Here is a 25,037-nt window from a genome sequence, read left to right on the forward strand (position 1 = left end):
CCTCTGTGAGTAACTTTTACGTGTCTTTTGTACCTTGTTGGTTGGGTCCTTGTCAAGGCAGCAGTAGGTGCTTTCGTCTTGCAGCAAACATCGCATCCTGTTCACGCAGTCACTGCGGTCCTGAAGAACTGTGGCGTTGCCTTTGTCAGCTGGGAGGATGACTAGGTCATTGTTACCTCGAAGGCTTTGAATCGCCTTGCGCTCTTCTGCAGTCGGTGGTGACGCGAATCGTCTAGGACGGAATTTCGACAACACACGTACTCACGGCTCGTGTGCGGGCTTTATCTCGACGTGAAGGTTCTACCTTCGCCACGGCGTTCTGCTGAACTTTCAGGCAACGGCTACCCTGCTTCGTTTGTTAACCGCCTATTAGTGCCTCCTCCGTGCCTGCTTCCTGTAAACGTGCCGCGATACCGTGTGCTCCCGGAACCAGTGAGGCCTCAGCACGCGTGCTCCGTTCTAATGATGTACACGTGTCACATGTGCCGGTAAAAAAGCTGAAAAGTGTGCTGACAAACGTGAAGGATAAGCTTCCTAAAGACAAGTTCCCAGGCATCGTGTACAATATTGCCTGTGCAGACTGTGATCGTGTGTACATCAGCGAGACAGGCGATTTTCAAAGGCGCCTGAAGGAACACTGTTACGACGTTAAAAAAGAAAAAGTGTCTTCAAATGCACTCGCTGAGCATTCTGTGTCAAAGGGACATGATATTGAATGGGTCAGTGCGCATGTGCTAGCCACTGAAAGAAATCTAACCTCGCCACTTCATCTCGAGTCATTACTAATCCAAACCACTGATACCACTCTAATTCGCAATGACGGCACCCTTTCTTCTGTTTACGCACGCTGTTTGCGCCATCTATTTGCATGCACATAGTCAACCCCGTTCTTTCATTGCTTCATTTGTGAACCAGGTCCCCGTACGGGAGCCGAAAATCTTTGTTATTCTTTAAGTGCTTTTGGTCGGCATCTTCTTTTTTACCTTTTCACTAAGAAATAAGCACAGGAAAACGCCAAAGCAACGTGGTATGGTCATCTGATACCCATATACGTCAAACCTCGTTAATACGTACCCGCTTTAAGCGTACTAACGGTTAAAACGTAGTTGCGACGAATCCCCGACCGAGTCTCATAGAGTCTAATGCATTCGCTGAGCGCTTAAGCCGTAGTGCTTCGTCCTACGCCTACCGGTTAGTGCGTACCCTGCGTGCCGCGATAACCTTTTGTGGCACAAAATTTTGCTGCGCCGCTGAACTTTCGGCCACCATAATGTGCCGCCAAAGGTTCTCCGTCTTTTCGAGAAGTGCGTAGATTGGTCGATCATTGATTCCGACTTCCGCGCGATTGCGGCGACGCCTTTGCGGGTAAGCATCGGCAAAGAACGAAGGTGAGGGGGCGGCCACCGACGAGCGCGCCAGCATGACTTATCGCCGGCAACCTTACCACAATAGGTATCTTCAGATATCTGCTCGGGCACGCGTGCGGCGCAGCACTACTTTAAGCCTACTTCACGCCTTTAACAGGCGACTACCTGCACGCGCTGGGCCGCCGATCCCTGCCGCGCCGTTGTGCGGGGCCGTGTACAAGCGCGCGCCGCTTTGTAAAAACGAAAGCAGCTCGCTGTTGCGAAGTTGAGCGTTGCTGGTCGCGGGCGACGCGAAGCCTCTTTGCATTGACGCAATCACGCTAAACGCAAGCGTACGGTACAGCAGGCGTAGCGCCGTTGTAACCATACTGCACGCTTTTATTGGGCGACCACCCAAACGCGCATCCGTCCACTGCCAGGACCGCTAGAGCGTCGCGAAGTGCGCATCGCTTGCGGGAAGTTCGTCATCGCCGCGTTAACCGAACGAGCTACTCGCCGCATCTGTGCACGGTCTGGAGAGAAGTGGGTACGAAGAATACTCCCACGAGAAATGCGCGCGTGCGCTACAGCAAGCGGCCCGGCAGTGACGGCGTGAGCCGAGAAGGCGACGCGCTGCATGCAACTAGCCAGGAGACGATCGGCTCCACGCAGCCGTACCGCGTTTCACTGCAACTGCGTCAGTTTTCGTTTAGGAGCAGATCGCGGTACAGACGCACGCACATATATCGCGGAAAGCCGACACTGTCCGTTCTGTCGCTATGTCGGTCACTGCGTATACCGGACCCTGCGATAGTACCAGAATCTTTTCTCCACTTTGGCAAAGAGAAAGAAAAGGCTTTGCAACGGGTACTTTAGGCAATTGCTGTGACACTGTATTTATTTCTTTGCTGGCGGCGATGGCGTACGCGAGGAGATGCAAATTTTTACTTGGTAGTTAATGCGTACTACCGTTTAGTGTGTAGTTATGCGGCGTTCCCGGCAGGTACGCATTAACGAGGTTCCACTGCAATGGTAAATAACATGAAGGATTGTAGTGCAATGCAAGCATATTTTAGAAATCCACATTTTCTTGGTAGCGAACAATTTCCTTGTACGCCTAACTCAGGTTGGAAGTGCCCGTTGCAACAGAATAAGGCATGGCGAAAGTTGAGGTTCTTAAGTGGTACACCCTTTGCAGTGTTAGGGTGGACAAGTGGGCGTGTTGGTACTGCATGATCGGATGTAGAAGGCGCGAAGACGACGACGGAAAAGAGAGACACGCGCCCTGCGTGTGTCTCTCTCTCTCTTGTCTGTCGTCGTCTTCGCGCCTTCTACATCCGACCCTTTGCAGCTGCCGCCTGAATGAGTTTTGTAAGTTTTGTAACTGGGGGTCAGCCCTTGTGTGGCTTCTCCTATGGGGGCATTAACAGACGACCTTGCAATTGTACCCAACTCGAGGTGACAAAAGCGTCTACAGTCAGGCACAAGAAGTCCGGAGAGGCCCCACCCAGATGACCGAAGTGCGGCAGCCGATCGCATCCGCGACTAAAGACATAGCCCCGCTCACGCACGCGGCAGTTCATTGAAAGCGGAGTCACCGGCCGTCAAACTCATGGCGTCAGTCCCGAGTGCGCCCCTGTGTGAATCCGCCTTTGAGGAGGAAATGCCGCGGACTTCTTAAGTTGTATCCGACTATAGTGTTGCCGGAGCACAAAGCACTGTAAGTACTTCTTAATGGTGTAGCAGTAACATTGCTTTTAATGTTCAGCTACCTATCTTTCGTCATTTTTAATTCGCTTGAATGTGCCACGAGACAACAGAAAAAGGGAAGAGGAGTTCAGAAGAGTCTGTAGGATGGCGGGTAGCGGACCAGCAAGCTGCGCTCCAGATGTCGACTACAGTGCTCCCATCCTAGCAAGTGGTACACCTGAAAATAGGAGAGCGAACCCCTTAAGTCTGCATGGAAATCCAAACATGGCAGAAGTTCACAAGAAGATGGCACTGAATAATGTGGTGAGGTAATGTTAAACAACGAATGTCGCGGAAGCCAATATTTCCACATGTAAAGTTCCTGCCTTGACAAAAAACGCCAGGCCTGCGCGGAAAGCACAGCACAGTCAAAGCAAAAGCTGGAAGAACGGCATTTCTAGAGCCCGTTGTAAACTCACTTGGGGCTACTAACACAAGTACACTAGCAAGATACCCACTATACGCCATAAATCACAATATTTGTGAAGTTAGGAAGCACCTATAACGCCATTATTCTTCATTCTGCGCATAAACGAGGTACCAGCTACACATCTGTAAGGCATTATGTGCACTTTGTTGACGTGACGACTGATGGCGATGAAGAATTGTGGCTCAGCCCTTTGTAATGGGTTGGAAGCTTTAAATGGCTCACCAGTTACGTAATTTGCATTGTGTGACGCCCGGTCGCTATTTCACTCTCCCACCATGCAATATAACATACGTCGACATGAGAAAGAGAGAGAGAGAGGGGGGGGAGAACCTTCTTGAGACCCTGAGGAAATGGTTCATGGGCTTATGGGCTTCCTTGGCAACCAATACAAGTGCACTTGTGAGGAACCCACTACGCTATAAATCATCATAATTTCTGTGAAGTAGGGAAGCAGCCACTATGCCATTTTTCGTCATTCAACGGAGAGCCGTGGTACCTGCTAAAAACATGTAAGGCATTATGCGCACTTTGTTGATGTTGTACCTGATGATGATGAAGAATTATTGCAGAGCCCGTTGTAATGGGTTGGAAGCATCTAACAGCTCACTCGTTGCGCAATTCACATTGTGCGACGCCTGGTTACAGAATTCGCGTTGTGTGATGCGTAGTTGTTATTTCACTCTTCTACCACACTAAATTACATATGCTAATGTGGTTCCTTCCGGACATGAAGCCTATATAGCGTCTATTTCCAAGGCAGTTTCAAGCACCGAGGGACTTGGCAGCATCACGCAGGGTGTCTACCAGGGTGTCTACCGAAGGAATTCAGAGGTAGAACACTGGGCTCCCACGTAGAGGGCCCAGGTTCGAACCCCGTTTTTTCTCACTTCATTTTTTTTTCTTATTTCGCGCGATAGTGGTTACGGACACCGGCGGCGGCGGCGGACAACTACGGCGCCAAAAACGGCCGTTGAAATGATCTCATAACAGCTTTCGCTGTAAAACAAGTCCTGTTGTTGAAACAATGGCTCCAGCAACATTCCCTTTTTAAGTTTGCTTAGAGAGGCTTGTACATAATTACTGTACAGATCCACCAACCAGCTGTACTACAATACTACGTGCCCAAGCAGTTCCAATTAAATCTCTATGAAGGAACTTGACCTTAATATGAACGCACAGAACAATCTGTGAAACAGTGACTCTGTTTCTTATTCCATAAATGCTGCGAACTTGAAGATAGTGAAACAGCGGAGACTTTACAATTACGAGAGAAACTGCGCAAGAAACGTCGACAAAGGGAGAACAGAACAGCACAAGTGCATAATAACTGATCTTTTTATTGAAAACACGAAAAATATATAGGGCAAACCCACATGTGCGCATCAAGATACCCCATTTCTGCTTTGTGTAATGCTACAGAGAGCTTGGCGACACAACTGTCTCCTGCTTTGAAAATAAAATATGCTTCAACAAGCTCACATGTCGTGCATTCTTTGTGCTGCGCAAGAACACTGGTTCCTCGAAAAACCGGGCTGCGATTACTATCACGGCGATGTAATGACAGGTTTGTGAAAGGCTGTCCTTTCATCGACAACCGGTGGTCATTCAACCTCTCATTGAGACAGCGGCCAGTCTGTCCGATGTAGTAGTTGCCACAAGAGAGAGAAACAGAATATACCACTCTCTTACCACAGTCTGATAAGCCGTCCCTATGTTTGACTTCACACTCAAACCACTTCTGAGCAGTGCCCTTCACCTTTCTTTCGACAGCCCCACAAATTCCGCTTAACTTATTTCTCGCGGAAAACACCACATGAACACCGTACTTTGCGCCAACCATCTTGAGATGGTGTGACACACCATGCAGGTAGGGAATACTGACGAATGCCTTCTTATCAGGTTCACTCGCAACACAAGCCGAACCTTTCAGCTCGGATTTAAGCTGCGCAGAATCATTTCACAAAGGCGAGCCAGAATGGCCGCAGGAAAGCCTGCTCTCCGAAGCCACTCCAGCTGCTTAGTGAAGCTTTCTGCAAGAAGGTGTGGGCACGCTTTCTTTAACGCTGATGTCCGACAAGAAACAGCAACCCCGTTTTTTACTAGCTTAGAGTGGCTAGATCAAAAATCCAAAATTGGCTTTACAGAATGGTGAGTAAAGCCAGCAAACATGAGAACCACCAAACCGAATAACCAGATCTAGAAACTGTATAGCATCTTCGTTCGGAACCTCAAAAGTAAAACTGAACTCATAAGGTTTGTGTTCCGTTCAGACTAATTGTCAGCGAACGTGGGATTTGGCAGCATCACGCAGGGTGTCTACCGAGTTGACATTTCTAAATTCCCTGAGTTTTCCAGGTTTTCCCAGAGTGTTTTTGCTAAAACTCCCTGAGCGAAACAGAACTTTGTTTATGTCAAGATGGGTAGACACCATGTCGCTCAATGACGTCACTCTCCAGTACGCACGTTAAAAAAGAAAGATGACTTAATCCCATCTGAATAGTACAGAGAACAGTTAAACCTCAATACAGTAGACTCCTGTTAAACGAAAGCTGAAGGGACCAGGAAAATATGTTTCATTTAACAGGAGTTTCGTTTACTGGGAGATGAAAAGGGGTGCAGAATTCAAGCACAAAACCAATCATATTAGAGGCAGTTTCATTTAAGAGATTTTCGTTTATTGAGAGTCTACTGTACAACGAAGTTGGTAAATGCGGAAATTTACTTCATTATATGGAAACTTCGTTAAACTGAAATTCGACTTCTCATGCAAGGCATAATTACCGGAGGATTAATTTTAAACTGAAAATGCCACAAGATTGCTCGACTAATACGACAACATGAAAAACTTCTTTTTTGCGTGAAAAAAAAAATCAATTTTGTTGAGCCTGAGGTGCAGCAATCACAATTAGAGGTCTTGCCAGAGTGTCACGTGTAGAGAAGAAACAAATGCAGGTTTAACGCACCGTGGAATTGCACTTATTCTCCTGCTGGGGCTTGTTGTCAAATACTCGCACGTTGCCCAGAGCAGTACGACACCTTTGCATTCACGTTGCCTAGTCGAACCATTTGCTCTCCACGAATGCGCAACATTGAAAACTGTCGCTCGTTAAAAAGAAGTCACTCACAGTTTCACCAAGAGAGCGAAATAATGAATCTGATAGCAACAAATAGGAATTTTATATGAGCAGAGGCTAGCTACTCACTCCTTCAGCAAACACAGCCACTGCAGTAAGAGAAGTGACCTATCTATGATTCAGGGGCAGATCCAGGTGTCTACATCGGAAGAGGGGGGGGGGGGGGGGGGGGGGGGGCGAAGGGGAAGTCCATCATCCGATCGGGTCGTGGGGGGGAGTACAAACGCTGAAGCCACCGCCTCAGCAGTGCATTTTGGTGGGTCACGCACATTTACAACCGACCAGAGGGGATTATGGCGGCGCCTAAGAAGCCTTCGTCAGAAATGCGCATAGGGAAGCAGGAAAGGCTAGAGCGATGAGGAGAGAGGTAGAGAGCAGAGACAAGATTCTCTTTACCGCTTTTGGGCAGTGGTAGGCAAAGCAACCTGACAAAGGAGGTGGACGACAGGCACTGAACGGAGGGGGCGGGGGCTGGCTTTGGGGGAGGGGGAGGTGATCACTGCTACAGCCCCCTCGCCTCTGGGTCCACAACTGCTATGGCTTTAAAGGAAGTTTTGCAATTAGAGCACAACATGTACAAAGGCATGAGCCATCTGCTGATCCCCTCTAAAGATATCGCGGCACACACGACCACACCCGCTGGTACAAAGTGCGCACTTCCTGTCGGAATCACGCAGCCCCCCCCCCTCCCCAACACTCCGGCTCCTATCTCCATAAGGCCATCGCACGAAGCAGCCGGTCGGCTCATTTCTTCTCTGCTTTAGCCCCATTCGTCAGCAGCGCTCGCGCACTTTCACTCGCACATAGAGTATACGACGCGTGGGTTGATGTAATCGCGATTTGGACTTGATAAGGAAGATCATGGCGAAGGTAAAAAATTCACCTGGTGTGTCTATATAATTGCTATTGCAAAAAAAAAGCAAAATAGCTGCGGGCTAAGATCGCATGAAACCACGGCAACAGCCTGTATTACGGCACATCCGATTATGATGGCCACATTACTGTTTTCAGACATCACGCGCCGAATCAAGCAAGTGGGGCCCGTGCCTGTGTCGCGAATTTCGGTCACCGCTATGCCTTGGCCCTTTTTGTAATTCGGCTTTGTAGCAAAATATCCACGTGGTGTGGCTAGTAATTGCGAGCTGTAGCCCCAACAAATATCGGCCGACTGCCTGAAATTTGTTTCAGCAGTGCCCTCACCGGAAAAAAAAAGAAAGAAAAAATTGCACCATTTCCTGCTAAAGGGAACTATGAGGCGATGCGAAGGCGAAGCACTTGCACAATCGCGTTCCGTTGACGTTCTTTGGGCATGCTACCGACCTCGCGCCATGGAACGCGAAGAGGAACGCTACGCACGTCTTGTCTTCCCTCTAGCCTGGCCGTTAATTCTCAGAGGGCGAGCGGGGAACGCAGTCGGCAGGCGTATGAGAGGGGGGCAGCGTAGGAGAGGAGAGAGAGGGGGAGGGGACATGCATGCGCTGGTGCTCATCGCGGCGTTGCGCAGGAAAGAATTTCGGCATGTCTAGACTGCGTTTCAGAGGAAGAGTGGAAAGGGGAAGGGGAAGTGGAGAGGGGAAAGGGGAGGGGAAGTGGAGAGGGTGAGTGGAGAAGGTATGCGCATGCGCAGTAAGAGTGGTCACGCCGCACACCACCACCACCACCACCACCGGATTGAACTCCGCCATAAGATACTTCGCATCTAAAAGCTTTCACTTGCTGTAAATGGGCCAGTTTATTTATTTATTTATTTACATTACCCTCAGGGCACATAAAGGCGTTACAGAGGTGGTGGGTAATATAACAAAAAATGTAGTAAAAAACAGAACACAATAATACAACAAATTAATTAGAATACATGTTCAAACAATACTCAGTTATTCGAGGCTTAAGATATGATCGGTTAGTGCAGTCTTGAAGGATGACACGTCCTCAATGGAGGCGATGGAGGGGGGAAGGTGGTTCCACTCGGCACTGGTTTTTGGCAGAAAGGAGTCTGAAAAAACGTTAGTACGGCAGAAAGGAATAAAAGCTTTATGCTGATGGTCCAGACGTGACGATATGTATGAAGGCTCGGAGATGAGTTCCTGTTTAAGTGAATTATTTTGGTAAAGGAGTTTATGAAAAAGACATAGGCGAGAAATTTTTCTTCTAGTTTGCAAATCAATTAGTCCAAGGTTTGATTTCATTAGTGAAACGCTAGATGTGCGGGTATAGTTTGAATTAATGAAACGTGCTGACCGATTTTGAACTGACTCGATGATAGCTGATAATGTTTTTTGACCGGGGTCCCACACAGATGACGCATACTCAAGCTTAGCTCTAATTAGTGTTTTGTACAGCATTAACTTCAAAAGGCAGGGGGCTTTAGAAAAATTTCTGCGTATGTAGCCGAGGGATCTGTTGGCATTGTTAGTGATATATTCGATGTGCGCATGCCATGAAAAATTATTGGTTAGCTTATTCAGAGATATTTATATGAAGTTACGTAATCAAGGTTGATGTTATTGATAGCATAGCCGAACGAAGTGGATGAGTCAGTGCGACGCGAAAAAGACATGATTTTGCATTTAATGGGATTTAGGAACATAAGCCATTGTGAGCACCACTTAGATACGTTATCTAGGTCTGATTGAAGAATAAAGTTATCATGCTGATTAGTTATTTCACGGTATAGAACACAATCGTCGGCAAATAGTTTTATAGAACTATTAATAACAGTAGGTAAGTCATTAATATAAATTAAAAATAGCAATGGGCCCAAGACGGAGCCTTGGGGAACACCTGACTTCACGTCACAGCGCTGGGATGCAGCATTATTAGCAGTTACAAATTGAGTACGGTTAGTTAGAAAGCATTCTATCCAATTGAAAATGTTAGGGTCAATTTTAACCCTTTGCGGTCCAAAACCTTTACCCACTTTCCGGCTCTAGCGGTCCGAAACTATTTCGCCAGTTTCTGGCGCGGCGAATAAAAACACAAGCTGTGGAAGAGAAACGCGCAGGATATTTATTTTTGCTCCTGCATTCTGCAGGCAACTCTTTTAGTGATATTTGGGCAACGTATGATACCGCTCAAAGCATTCCCCTGTGTGCAGGCCAGGGTTATTACTGCAGGTTTCCACCGCCGCCATCGTCGTCTTCGTCACTCACTTCTGTCGAATCACTGTCATCACTGTCTGGTGGAGGCACGTAATTCTCTTCCTCACTAAAGTCATCCTCGCTTTCGCTAAAAGCACCGCCGTAAAACGCACGCGGTGAAAACGTGGCCATGCTTCTCAGCGAACCGCGCGCACGAGTGGGTACGCTCTAGGCCCCGTGCTGATCATAGTGCTGCACCCTAGTGTCAAAAAAGTAAAACCTCAACAAACAAAGCTCACTTATTCCTCAAGAGATGGCCCTTCATGTATACAAAAAATGCGCGTGACTCGCGGTGAGAAAACAGCAAAATTTAAACCACGAACACCCTTGTCGGGCGGGGCCCGACAGCGGACCGCTACGGCCGTGTTGCGTTGTCGGGCGCTGCCCGACAACGGACCGCAAAGGGTTAAGAGTACTGAGTTTAAGAAGTAGTAAGCGATGAGACACCTTGTCAAAAGCTTTAGCAAAATCTAAGAAAATGCAATCAATTACTTGGCCTTTGTCTAAAGAGGGAGAAATGCTATGTATAAACGATATTAGTTGTGTTTCGCAGGAGTAGTTCTTGCGAAACCCATGCTGAAATGAAGTGAAGAAAGAGTTTGATTCAAGAAATGAAACGAGATTAGAAAATATGACATGTTCAAGGATTTTGCAAGGTATGCTGGTAAGTGAAATGGGTCTGTAATTGAGAGGAGAATGCGGGTTACCTGATTTCAACAGAGGCACCACCTTCCCCACCTTCCAATCTGCGGGCAAAGTCGAGCACTCAATAGACTGGGTGAGTTAAGCTCGCTCTCGCCTGGAAATTTATTCTATCCTTCACAGAGTCGTTAAATAGCATCTTTGAAGCTCGGGATTAGAGCGAGTTCTCCGATAACCGCCAACAAGTGCTGTCGTCTCTTTTCTTGCCGATCGGGATGGCTTGCAAGATACTAGCCTTGTCGACGACATCCGCTTCCTGAACGATCGCGATCGCTTGCAAGATAAGCTAGTTACATCTACTGCTACCACCTCTGCAACTAATCATGCTTGTTATTTGGCACGTGGAGATAACAAAAACACCATATTGGGTGCTAACGCACCGCGCCCGCGATAGAGAATACAGAACTACTACACGGCGTAGTCACAGAACACCCCGACAACATTGCGCGATACGATGTGCCATGGTTCCCGCACGCCTCGCATCAGCCGGATGCACTCCCAATCCACCGCTCTGAAAGCAAGGAGAGCATCGAAGTGCGCCCCTTCCCGCAGCCGCAGCGGCCGTTCGATTTGAAAAATGCCTTCACAAAGCCTAGAGACAGCTTTACCGCGACTTTCGTTCCCTTTCAATAATGTTATAGTGGATTTTCCCTGAAGGGGCCTCAATTTCCCCGAGTTTTCCCTGAGTATTTCCAGACTATCCAAAATTCCTGAGAAATCCCGGTTTTCCCGGTCCGTAGACACCCTGTAAAAGTTCGTTGTTTTCAGTTTCCCAGCGCCATTTCGGAGCAGGTTCGTAATTACTAATAAAAATCACAGTTTGAAGCAGCATGGAATAGCATTTCTCTTTTGGAGCAGCCCTCCCATCACTGCAAATGGTGCAGCACTTCCACCCCTGTGTTGGTGACCTCACAGCTCTTCATCAAGTTTTTCCTCCACATATGTTGGCTGAGGCCCCATGATGTGTCCCGTGAGACACCTAACACCAATGAAAGAAGGTGAGGCCAACATGCTATATTCGAGCAACTGTATTAACCCTTTGAGGGATAATGGGACGAATCTGTCCCACTTTTTCCTCTTCAGTAAAAGCTTCCTCTGCCACTGTGCGTCGCCATGAGCGCTATGATTTTCTGTTGCCGTGGGTGAGAAACATTTAGGAAAACAAGAAAAAATATTTCATACATTTACAATACGTGGAATCGGTGATACGTCGAGTCTAGATTTGTTTTGTTCTGTAGAAATTTTTAAAAACGGCTGTTCCATTGCGTGCAAGATCGCTAAAGTTCTAGATTTATAGTATGTTTCTCCTTTTCTGAATTTCGAGAGTAGTACTTCCGACATAAGACTATAGAATTTGTTTCAACATCGGAGCAGTATATCGGCCAATAATCGTGTCGAAGCGTACTTGAACAAAAAATAAAGCAGTTCCTTGCTGAGTTTAACTACATAACAGGCACGCAAAATGTTTTTTTTGTTTTTTTTTTCAAGTTCGATGGGCATTATTACGTCAAAAGACAATGCTTTATGGTGGAGAAGGCCCTGAATTTCCTTTTTGTCCTTTTTTTTACCACTGCAGTACCAGTGGCAATGAGGCCATAACTATGGCTTAGACTGTTTCTGAAATGGAGGCCCTAGCGAAAGGAATGATGAGATCGGTGCTCTAGAGTCAGGAAATGAAAGAGAACACGAATATGCAAAGCCTAAGAGAAAAACACAGACCTGGATGGAGTTCAGGAATGCATTTACTGGATTCAGTGCATTTGGTGACACCATATTGAAGCGGCTTGCCTTGATTTATAGCCGTAAATTTATATATGGGCAGAAATTTAGGCTTAGCTCAGGTACTCGTCCTTATCTACACCGACAGAAGAGACAGAAAGGAGCTAAAACGGCACGTGTACGCGAAGAGGTCAGACAGAGCCGCTGATACAGCACAATAGGCACAGGCGTACATTGTGTACGACAGCTGGAAATTTGTTGCGCCAGAATATTTTTTTTTTGCGCAGTTTCTGAAATGCCCCTCTGTACCATTTGCTTCGAGTATTTTGGTGCAAGAAATGTGGCGAAAGGATTGCAGCTTGGTGCGCTCATGAGACAATGGGACAGGTGTTATCCCACTTTTTCAAAGACACATTATGGGTCAATGGGACACATACGTCCCACTTTTTTCTCGTAAACTAACAGTCGTATTTTGTTGAAAATTGCTTCATACTATATCTAAGCACATTATTTAGATATTCTGCGGACATATTTTCTGTTGTCATGTGAAAAATATATATGAACTCATAGAGGGTTAACGTGACAATAATCAGGGCTGGTGAACTCACACCAAGGTATGACTGCCTCAGTGACTAGCCGTCATTGGAAATCCCATTAAAGTCATTGTAATGATGCAAATTCTGCACGCGTGCCATCAAGTCAACATCTTTGAGTTTCCGAGACTGACGTAGTTTACAAATCCATAACCTCTGTGATTGGCCCACTTTGTCTGGAAGACACAAAACATAGAAAAACCTAGAAGGTAGGTAAAAGGAAAACTCTGCCCTGACACAACATGCCTGTGTATGACAGCATACCTGCAGCAGGCGACGCTCGAGATCCTGGCTTGGTTTGTCCTCGAGAAGGCGCAACAAGACCCGAGCTGCCCGACCATGGTGACCCAGCGCAAGGGCATGCTTCTCCACAAATGGCGCCACCTGCACAGAGAAAAGCATATATTTGGATTTCTTTTCCGGGATAAGGAATCTCTTTACAGAACAACTGTAATTGTGCCAGTTCAATGAGCGCAGACCAAGTGGCAGGTCCAAGGAGTTAAATGTATTACTCATATAGTGCATAGGTTGCGTGCAGGACTGTAGTGTGCAGTGTTACTAAATCAAGGTATGGGAGCGGGCTAGTTGGTATCCCATAATGCTCAAACTTTAGCACAAAAAATGCACGGCGGACAAAGAAACGACGAGGACAAGCGCTAGAAACGACGAGGACAAACTTGTCCTCGTTGTTTCTTTGTCCGCCATGCATTTTTCGCGTTAAAGTTTTAGCGTTACTAAATCAACAGATGGATATAAGACCACTAACTACGCTAGTACCGTATACAGTCAACGTCTGATATTTCGGACTTCCTAGGGGACCGTGAAATTGTCAGAAAAATCTAATTCACACTTTTTTACTTTGCTCAAAGCGGCCAAATCACTACAGCCATGTCTGAAAGGTGTGCCGGTACACTTAGCAGGCTTGCACAGGTTCTCATGAATACGTTCCGCACATGCAGGAAACCCAGTCGTCCTTCCTAGTTGTATGCAGCACGTCGCCTACTAAGTTCACACCATCACTGCCCAGGTGCTTGCTTTACTGTACGCATGCATTTGCCTTGAATGTTTGTCGTGCCCACTCAGTTCCTGACTGCACACAGGCGTGGCGATAGCAAGCTGCTTTCGTTCCTGCAAGCATCGTGTCTGTGCAGCGCAATGAGTGGTCTCACACAAAGAGGCTGCAATGAACGGCGATGCAGCGTGTTTGAGTTGTCACCAGTGGCGTAGCCCCCAACCCCCCCGAATTTTTTTTGCCATGGCACACAAAGCACAAAATGACTCTCGACCCTATCTGCCTGCACGGACCCCACTTCAGATCAAGGAGGTGCCCCCTCCCCCCTGAAAAAAATTTCTGCCTACGCCCCTGGTTGTCACCTATTAAAAACGTGCAGTGCGCTTGCAGCTGCACGGAAGCCACATGCCCCACCAAGCAATTAGCTAAAGATGGTTATGGTATTAGGGTTTTCAGCAATTCAGTCGTACTGGTGCGGTTCCCGCCTTCACGCCCTCCGTGCAATCCCGGTGCTTATCTGTGAAGGTGTCGCCGCCACTGCGCAGCGACAATGGGCCCTTCGGATTCTCGGTATGCTTCACTCCACAGGTGTGGAAGCGGGCGTCAGTCTTTTGGAGCAGCTTGGGGAGCAGGAATAATGGTGTTTTGGAGCAACTTTGTAGCGGTAAAAAGGGAGCAGCTCTCGAGCATAAAACGGTGTTTCGGAGAGTGCAAGTTTAGTTTTGGAGCAGATTTCTAGGGTGAAACATCATTGTTAATTAATTTTGCATGTCTGATCAACATAAAAAATTCCAGTGGTTTTTAAATACTGATGAACCGACCAGACTTACCACGAATATGTATATATATATATAATGTTACCATCGTTAAACATCACAGCTGACAAGAACAACTGAAGGACTACATATAAACTAATAAAGGTGCCTTCATTGTAAGCGCCACCACCGACATCGGAACCGCGAGGAAAATAGAGATAAGCAATGCACTGCATAGCTAAACCCGACTACACTTCAGAGAAATGTTATAGAAATGTTTACATTGACAGAACACAACTGCTGACATGTACAAATGAGAAGACGAGAGAGCTGAAATGTTCACTTTTATTGTGATAGCAATTATATGAACACTCTTGGCAGGTTTTTGCCATCGCCGTAATTTTCCTTATAAGGTCAAATCGGTAACATCGCACGGCGTATCGTATGTTCTACGAGTAAAAGCACGCACACGCTGGGGACGAACACGGCTAAGCGGAGATGAAACAAGTCGGCCATCTCCGTCACACAAAGGGTGCACGCAACAACTTGAAGGACGGTTGAGCTTCGCCTTAAAGAGTAGAACACGATAGCGTAATCGAAACTCATGCGCATCACCTCCTCAATTGCTAGCCTAGCGTACTTCAAGCACAGCTGCGACGTGCCCACTAACGCCATAATTCATCTTTTTGCGAATCAGTGAACAGGCACTATGCGTCCGTAAGGAAACACGCAGCATGTGAACAGAAAACCACTGATTGAAGAACACACATCGGTGCTCACTTTGTTGATGCTTTTGCTGCTGATGATGAATAATTATGTATGGGAGCACTGTCAACAGTGGGCGCTTAAAACACCCGCTCGTTGCAAAATTCGCATGTTTTGATGCCTGATGCGATTCTACACTTCTGCCACGCAATATTACACACGTTAAAGGGATACTAAAGGCAAATATTAAGTTGACTTTGATTGTTGCAACAGCGTTGCAGGAACCTCGTAGTGCTTGTTTCGTGCCAAGGAAATGCTTATTTTGAGAGAAAATCACGTTTTAGTGGTCCGCACGGCGTTAGCGCACTTCAAATCACCCGCCTGAACGGACCTTCTGACGTAGCAGTTGCCGTGCCCAACGCTGCTCGCCCGCCGAAGCTACAGTTTCTTGTGCAAAAGCGGCCATCAACCTTGCCAAGATGCAGCCACGGGCCACTCCGAAACTGTATAGTTCACTGTAACGGAGCTTAGCTTGGCCAGCAGCAGCAGAAGTAGAGTATCGACAGGGCGAAAATAGCGAGAGCCAAGTACACGCAGCAGTATGCGATACCGAAACTACCACCGAGACGCGCAGCTCAACGAAAACGGAACTTTTGAACCACTCGCGCCATTTGCCATGGTAGCGCCAAGAGGTTCTTTTTTTCTATGAATCAAACAGAAACGAACAAGCAGCATTTAATTACGTCTTGTGATGCACGAAAAATTCCTTTTTTTATTGCAACTAGTTTGATTAGTAGTGGTTAATTGTACTCGGGACTCTTCGACGTCATTGGGATCATTTCCAAAATGTCCCACTCGTGGCGCACATTGTGTCCTACATTTACCTTAATATCTCGATTACTAGAGCACTGCTGTTGATACTATTGACGTTTTAGACGTCAATAGTATCAACAGCAGTGCTCTCACACATTGACCTTCCAATCTGACATAAATTGTTATTTACCTTTAGTGTCCCTTTAAAGGGGTCATGAACCACTTTTCCAAGTAATGATCTAATGACTTCAGTATCGGAGTTTACTGCTTCCCGAATCGATTGCCGCAAAAATTTCTCGAATCTGTCAAGAATCAGCGGAGTTACGGGGGTTTGGCGCACGCTCTCAGCGCTTTCTCTCTTTTCTCGTGCCGACGAGCGCACTGGAAGCTAAACGGGGAGGGATGGCACGGGGGTAAGAAGTTACGTCAGCGCGCGTCATGAAACGCGATCGCTCTCCCGCTGTGATTCGCACGCGCGAGTGCGGCTACCGTGTAAAGTTAGCAGACTGAGGAGTGCGGCGCGGGCAAGTGGCGTCACCCCGTGGCAAAAAGCGCATCTCATCCGGCTTTCGGCCAATAAGCATGCTATGTCTCCGCGACGTCAACATCCAGATGCCCCGCCCACCGACGAGAGTGAGAACCGGCCTCTGTTTGAAAAGAGGGCGCCTGAGGAAACGGCAACGTCGCGCTCCGCTTGTGGCCTTTACGCGGCGCACACGACTGTAATATTTTGCAGAGCAGTTCATAGCCGTGTCAGCTTTCCGCAGGTTGTGCTTTTTCAACAAGCCCAAGGAGTGCTTCATGACCCCTTTAAGGAGACACATCCCACAACATGGCATTCACATAGTGTTTTTTTCCGAAGCAGTTTCAAGCAGTGGCGTGGCTCTGCGGTAGAACACCTGCTTACCACGCAGAAGGCCTTGGCTCGATTCTCACTCGAACCTAAAATTTTTATTTTAACACGAAAGTGTTTTATGCTGGGGTCCACCATGGCTCCAATGACGTATTTCCGTCACGGATATGACGTTGTAAAATACAAAAGACTAACAGTGGGCAAATAAAAAAACCAGAAGAAAAAGTTCCGTCACCGGGAATCAAACTTACGACCCCTCGCTCCGTAGCGCGAAACGATTCGGCCACGGACGGCACATTCTTCACAATGCTAACGGCGAGCTATTTACATACACCATTTGCCGGTGGCGGTACTCAGAGATCAGCATTACAGCGTGTTTTCGTTATAACTAGCGAGATGGCACGAAGGGCTCGAAGAGCCCGCTTTAAAGGACGTCGCCGCTGCGACGAGCGCCTGCGTCTACAGGGCGTGGTTGCTCGTGCGTGCGCTTATCTCGTGATCGTGGTGGTTTGTACGTCTCGCGTTGAGAGCATGAAGGTCACTTGGCTCACTGCAGCGGCCGCTTTTGTGAAAGGAGCGCGATGCTCACGCAGAAATAAGTTACAAATGTGACAGTTAGTTCGCTCTCATCCTGTGTATGCTCGTTCCGTGCGCCTTTTCTGCTTGAGCAGCGCGTTGCAAGTTTCGAGCTGCTGGCCGTTCTTCGCGTGACATTACAATTTGTTGCTGTAGCATTCATTCCTTCGCCCTTGGGGCGAAAGAATGCGCAACAAACGCTCAACTACGTCTGTGAAGACACGTTTCACTTTCGTGTTATACCGATTCCTATGACAGATGGATCAGCCATGTTTTTTTTTTTATTTTACTTGCACATTTCTCGATTTTTCTGTCATGGACAACGCAGATTTTTTGCTCACAACCAACGATGCTGACACCGGAATTTCTCTGAAACGAGATCTTTAACGCTATAGCATTTATAACATCGTCCCGCGTGCGAGGCCTGCCGTCGATTGCTCCTCAAGCAGAGAGAAAACGTTTTAACAAGACTGTTTGTTGGCCTAGTTGGTATTTACTTAAGGACATAATTAGGCTGCAAATTAGAACACACACACAAAGGGAGGAACATGCCGCTCGTCCTGTCATCGTGTTCCTCCCTCTGTGTGTGTCTTCTAATTCGCGGCCTAATTATCTCCTTAAGAGAGGAAACGTCCCGCCTGTCTTTTCTCGGGCGAAGGTAGCTCAAAGAGGAGGAAGAGAGTGGGGGGGGGGGGGGGGGGGAGCGACTGCGTTGCTCGAGCAGCAACTGCAAAACATCTATCTTAAGGGCACGGTCGCTAACGCTGGTGTGCGCGCTCTTCTAGGCACACATCAGCAAACGGCCTGCTTAGTTCGCGTTGACACAACAGACAGCACGAAAACCGCTTCGCTCCCTAGAGCGGCCGTATCCCCTTATACTAGCGTTTTGTAGAGTTACGCAAAACCGAATCCAAAAGAGTTAGCAGCTAGATTACTGCGTATAACATTACAATTTCCTGCTATCGCAATCGTTGCTTCGCCCTCGCGGCAGAACTGCGATTTTTTCGTGCCATCACCAGCGTCACGGAGAGCACGCCAGGAGATGCTGATGATGATAAGAGCTGACTTGGGTGCGCCAGGTGACGGATTACAGCAGTACATGAAGGCACCAAAGACCACTTGGGAGTAGTTTTGGCGCAATAATGCGTTTAGGAGCAGGATGGTGCAGCAGAACCAGATGGGTGCAAATGGCGCAGCACTTCCACCCCTAGCAACATAACACTGTGGCAAGGCTAACTCTCAGGATCTACCACGGTTCCAAATGGATGGACTCGCGAAAAGCACTTGTTCAAGCCTGCGAGACGAGTGACGCGGCAACAACAGTGGCTTCTCTTAATGCAGTTTTAGACTTGCAACTTGAGCAGAAAGTCTGAAAAGTTGGACGCTGAATAGTTTCAGCGTCCAAAAATCGTGTCTCCGAAAAATCCACAGCTGACTGTATGTCGGCACTGCTACTAATACTACAAATGAAGCAATCAACAAGAAAAAGATATTGGTTATGGTTTAGACCGGGGTTCTCAAGCTTTCTGGCCTTGGGGAACCCCAATGGCTTTTCCAGAGTGTCATGAAAACCCTAACTTTTTTTTCAGCATGAAGAAAATCAAAAGCAGGAAAGGGGGTGGAGATGATGATGCCTCTCAACAGTATTAACACCATCCGCATTGGCCTGTTATAGTTAATATCGAAGGCCATCGCTGTTGATGACAAACTTTTTCGTGAAGCTATTTCTGGCAGATTGAGTGTGCTTTCTATGCTTCGCACATTTGAGATGGCTTTTCGGTACTGACTCCTCCATGACAGTGATCTGACATGTATGACATGTCAGATCACTGTCAAGATCACAGATCAAGTACTACCATCTGACATGTATGACATCGTAGTACTTGTTGTTCAGCCATGAATTTTCCGGCCATTGTTGGCCTGAATAATTACTGGCACATGCAAGCACTAAACATACATAAAATGTCACAATTTGACCACACAAGCAAAGCTGTGGCCATGTCTCCTCTTAAGTGGAACACGTGTCAGTGTGGCCAGATGTTCACAAGTGTCCGCTAAACACATGTTTGCTTGACTTTGTACCAAACTTGCATCATATTTTGAAGTCACTGTGCAAATTTAGGAGGTTTGAAATTTTCTCAAATACAATCATTAATCGACGTTTATTAAAAATAAAAAAAAATCCACAGCATATCCACGGGGTGAATGACGATGAGTGGGGCGAAGCTCCGGAGGGAATCATCGGTAAACCGTGAATACTCCGAGCGAAAGTGAAAGTGCGCCAACAGCGAGCGGATTTTATTACAACGGTCCCCCTAGCGTACGTCGCCGCACTAAATCGAACGATTGCCTTCCACCAATGACACGCGCCATATGTGAATCTTCCGTGAATTCTGCCCAGTACAACATCAACGACGTGAGATCGGGCGTGTTTATACTAAAGGGTCGATGAGAGTCATGGCGACTTGCAGCTCACTTTAATTTTACATGTACGCTGTCAATTTTTATTGTTTAATCATGCACAGGAGAAATCTCACACAGGCACTACCTTGGAGGTCAAAATCCAGTGCCTATATATACAGGTTGGTCAGTGAACGGTTGTGCAGTGCGAGCAGTCAGTTTTCTTCAATCGAGAAACTCGCTAGCAGACGCTGCCTGCGTCGGCCTCGCGAGGCGAGAGGGGGGGGGGACAAGAGCACGCATCTGAAACGAGCGAGCACGGAGCGTCGGCGTCGCGAGGCGAGAGAGAGAGAGGGGGGGGGGGGGCCTTTACTGATTGGCGCTCGCCCATTGCCGATCCACCTTGCCGGTTGCCGATTGGGCGAGGTGGCTACATACTACTACAGAGGAGGGAACGACCCACACTCTAAGGAGCTTCGCCCCTAAAATGCAAGAAATTAAATGGTCTTGAAGGGTTTCAAGGACCTGCATGAACACTGTAGATTATGAGGCATGCAGGGTTGAGGCGTCTGAAACTGAATTAGGAGCAGTTTTTGGAGCAGCAATATTTCTATTTTGGAGCAGTAGATTGATTATTTGGAGCAGTTAGCGGCATTTAATTTGTCGTCCTAGGAGCTTGAACCCAGCAACCGAAACCAAAAGTTGTTTATTTTGACAGAATAAGGCGTGCACACAAGCACAGACACTAGAAGAAAGATGCAAACAACAGAGGCTCTGACTCGCAACTATGATTTATTGGAAAGGAAAGCTTACATCTGTCACATGATCACAGATGTGGGGAAAAATGTGTATGCCCTCCTCCATCATATTAATAGAACTAGAATTTTCATATCTCATCAGCACTCTGAGGGTGTGACATAAGGCACTTGTTTTCTAGCCCCTTGTCTATCTTCTTCTATTTTGCTTTTTCACTCTGCCCTGAGCGAGAGTAGCCAGATCATGTGACAGATGTGACTTTTATATGTAAGCTTTCCTTTCCAATAAATCGTAGTTGTGAGTCAGCACCTGTGTTGTTTGCGTCTTTCTTCTAGTGTCCTTGTTTGTGTGCATGCCTTATCCTGTCAAAATGAACAAGTACTAACTAGCCTAATAAGCCGTGCTACTGCAAAAGTTATACCCATAAGTAAGGCAATATGAAGTTACCGTATAAACGCGTGTAAGGGCCACACTTTTTTTTCAAGAAATGAGGGCCAATTTTCAGGGTGCGGCCCATACACGCGACATTTTCTCTTTTTTTAAAGTAAAAACGCACTATTAGCGAACGAAGAGCGTTTATTGCAGTATACGACATTTCTTGCGACATACGTGCTCAATCGTCGTCACTCGACGAGTCCTCAGACTCGGAGTCCGAGATGGTGTGCTGCGAAGCACCGTCACCCCACAAGCAGCCATCTTCAGCGCCATCCAAGCTGTTAGATATCCCGGTGACTTTAAAACTTCGGGACACAATGTCCGTCGACACCGAGCTCCACGCAGATAGGATCCACCCAAGTACAGTCGCCAAGGCTAGTCCCTTCACACGCAGCATGTCCGTTGTGAGTGCAAGACCATCGTTCTGCACTTCAGTCACATAGCGGAGCAAGTCTTCTTCCAAATCGGGAAACTTGCACTGCTTTCCTCGGATGCGCGCTCATTGCTGTTGGTGTTTCGCAAGGCTTCTTTTTGAGCGCACCAACGTCGAACACACTTCTCAACGTTGAATTCTCTGCCGGTGGCACGTTTCCGATGCTCGAGAGCATACTCGCTCACCTTCAACTTACAGCCAGACGTGTAGCTATTCAGGTACTTGCCCATCTTGCCAAAACGTGAACGCCGTGTAGAAAACAACCTAGCACGAAGGTCATCGAACAGTGCAGAAAACTACCGCAAATGGCTGGCTGAACTGCACTAGAGAGGCTAGAAGGGTTCTCTAACTGCACAAACCGAACACGAACGCGAACAACACGAACCAAAGTTGGTGATGCTAATGCCGATATGGATAGCGCCGATAGCGCGTTTGTATAGAAATGTGAGAAGCTAAAGATAAAATCCTGCTTTAACCTTTAGTTGGCGGGTCTATGAACACTAATGAAAAAGCTAAAATTTTTAGCCCACTTCACGAACATCTTAACACGAATAAAATCCAAATATATATATATATATATATATATATATATATATATTGGTGACGATGATGATGGTTGCGTTTCCTTGCGCCATCTATCGACTATGCCTAGAAGCTCACGCGCGCGCGCATTATGAATCCGTATTGGTTGAGGAAAGTGTGGGTGCGGCCCTTACGCGGATTTTTTTTTTTTTTTACAATATGCACTTCAAAAAAAACGGGGTGCGGCCCTTACACGGGTGCGGCCCTTACACGCGTTTATACGGTAATTAGTGAGAACACACGAATCTTGTAGCATGTATCATGCTCCTAGAGCAAAGAACGCACAAGCCACAAATTTGATGGCACCACCCCTTAAGGCCTCCAAGATTTGCACACACAATCTCGGAGACTACAACGTGCTGCTCATGGCCTATTCTGACAAACTGGTGGCACGGCATGCATGCCTGCACTTGGTTTTCCGCACCCATGCGTGATTGTCGCATATTCCGCAGTACGGACAGCACCTGTTCGTTCCTATCAAACGTCGTGGGGTGAAAATTGGTTCGCAACAATCGCACTCCAATACATTGCAGGCTAATGCGCCTTGGCCGGGACCGCATAAAAATTCGTATCACCCCAAAATTCGTACGAACAGTGACTGTATCACTGAGGTTCTACTGTACTTACCGCAAGCGCGATATACAGTAGACTCAGTAAACGGAAACCTGTTAAACCGAATTGCCACTTAAATGCAACAACTGCCTCTAATAAGATTGGTTTCATACTTGAATTCTGCCTCCCTCTTCATCTGTCAGTAAATGGAAGTCCTGTTAAACGGAACACATTTTCTTAGTCCTTCAGGTTTCGTTTAACAAGAGTCTTACATACCCAAATGTGCTGGCGGATGGAACAACGAAAAAGCTCTTATGGATGAAGCTCCATGAAGAAAGCATATTTAAGGGGGGAGGTGGCGATCGAAAAAAACTTTTTTGTTTGTTGACCTAGAGTAATGAAATTTGGCAGGCATACTGAAGAGTGTCTCGAATAGCTATATATAAAGTTTCATTGCGATATCTCGAGTAGTTTTCAAATTACACTATGTTACATGATCTGATGACATAATCTGCTGGTGAAAAGCCTAGCTTTGTAACAAAACATGCCAGGAAGGTCCAAGTGGTTTTGATCGTTACTCAAAAGAACTCTACACAGGATGACATTATTAAAAATTGTCTATTCCTTTTAGTTTTTTTACAAATAACATCCCCATCAGCTTTATGTATTGCATCATAACTTCTCATGCACTAATTATCACATACAAAAAAAAACTAGGCCCTAAGCAAGGTAAAGAATAATGTCATCCTGTCAACAAGACTTCAAGGATTGGAAAAGAAAAAACGGAATCAAAATCTGTGTAGTAGTTGCCAAGATATCTGCTCCACGAGCTGAGCAAGATGCCAAAAAAACAGTATTGAGAAAACGGCGTTTAAAGTTTGGCTTTCTTTAAAACACCTAAAGATTGTGATCTTTTGTTTTTTTTTATGATGTTTCACTTCTTGGACATGTGGCCTTTCTCCAGTGTGCCTTTGTTCTTTTTTCATAACCTTCTTTTTTTTATCTAAAAAAAAACCAGTATGGATTTCAAACCAAGTTCTCTGTATGAAGGAGTGGTGTGACAGACATTACAGAAAAGAAGATATTGCAATCTAATAAGGCCATATACTGAAATAATTACACATATTTCTTGTATTTATGCTGTCATTAGCATAATTAAGTCTTGCTTATTGATTACAATTAATCATAGAGTAATTTTTATAAAGAGAGAGGTTTGTTGACTGAAAATGGCTCACACCATGATAGCCGATGCCTTCGTTCCAAATAGCAAACAGTTATGGCCAAGACATTAGTGGCACAGGGATTTTTGAGCAGTTTATTCAATTACGCGAGTCAGGCAGATAAAAATTCGTCCTCCTGCTTCCTACACGGTCTTTTGCCACTCTCGCATATGAAACGTACTATCATTCGGCCGACCGCGGCAACGCTAGTCTACGAGGCTTTCATTGTTTCAGAACATTCATAAACGCCTGCGGCGATACCAAGCACGGCTCCAAGCACGTCTAAATTACATCACTAGTGCTTATTGATAGCACAGATGTTCTCTGATAGCACTCTCATCGCGAAGTGCTCGGCCGCGGGGTCCGTGGGCCGGCGCGTGATGCGCTTGGTGACGGCGTTCGGTGACGATGCGCGAATGCAAAGCTACAAGGACGAAAAATCTGCGCGTAGTATACTTGGTATCGCATTTTCGGTGCCCGCGCGCGAAATTGCTACCGCTGCTCCGAGCAGTCCGTGGCCGTGGGGTCTGACGATCGAGCTTCGCTGTTGAGTTCACTGCCGATGCGTAAAATGCCCATCCGCGGTTCCGAAGTGCCGGTGAGCGATGTGCTTCTTCGCTTGCGAAGAAGCACATAGCCGCGAGCTCGCTAGCGCGTTGTTGTTGCCCGCAAAGTTCGAGGTTCGTCTCGCCAAACGGCGCCGTGAGCGGAGTTAGGCCTAGTGACGACTCCGAGCAGTAAGTGCGCAGGCCGTGGCGCCCGTTGCTTCAAAGTGCGTAATGCGTGGTCGTGAGTACATACAAAGAGTCGTCCCACGATCGCCTTCGTCACGACGTCAGAAGTGCTGATAAACTAAACATCTAACTGCGAATCCGACGCTGAAGTCAACGCTAGAGTCGGTCCGAGACGCGCGTTTGCGATGTTCGCTAGGAGCGCGGCGCACCATCGTAATCAGATCGAACTTCCTCTTGCAGCTCCGAACTAAAGCGTAATCATATTTTAAGTGATCGTCGAGCCGTGAACACAGAACTATTGCGAACGTGTCACGAAGTAGCGCGATTCTCGACAGCCGTGAACGCGCGACGCGCAGACGACGATCTCCCGGAGCGAGCATCGGACCAATGGCGAGGCGAGC

The 25,037-nt window shown here is 47.0% G+C and overlaps 1 protein-coding gene across 1 annotated transcript in view; it reads right to left on the reverse strand.

Moving 5' to 3' along the window:
• Positions 1-3,123: 3,123 nt before the first annotated feature.
• LOC119388411 (tripeptidyl-peptidase 2-like) overlaps positions 3,124-25,037 on the reverse strand; it is a 72,443-nt gene continuing 50,529 nt past the window's right edge. Inside the window, exons 7-8 of the mRNA XM_037656115.2 lie at positions 13,075-13,194; positions 3,124-3,273 (exon numbers count right to left, since the gene is read on the reverse strand). Of these exons, the coding sequence (XP_037512043.1) occupies positions 3,184-3,273; positions 13,075-13,194 (210 nt within the window). The 3' untranslated portion in view covers positions 3,124-3,183. The remainder of the gene's footprint in view (positions 3,274-13,074; positions 13,195-25,037) is intronic.

This window comes from Rhipicephalus sanguineus, chromosome 3 (assembly GCF_013339695.2).
Source record: "Rhipicephalus sanguineus isolate Rsan-2018 chromosome 3, BIME_Rsan_1.4, whole genome shotgun sequence".
NCBI lineage: Eukaryota > Metazoa > Arthropoda > Arachnida > Ixodida > Ixodidae > Rhipicephalus > Rhipicephalus sanguineus.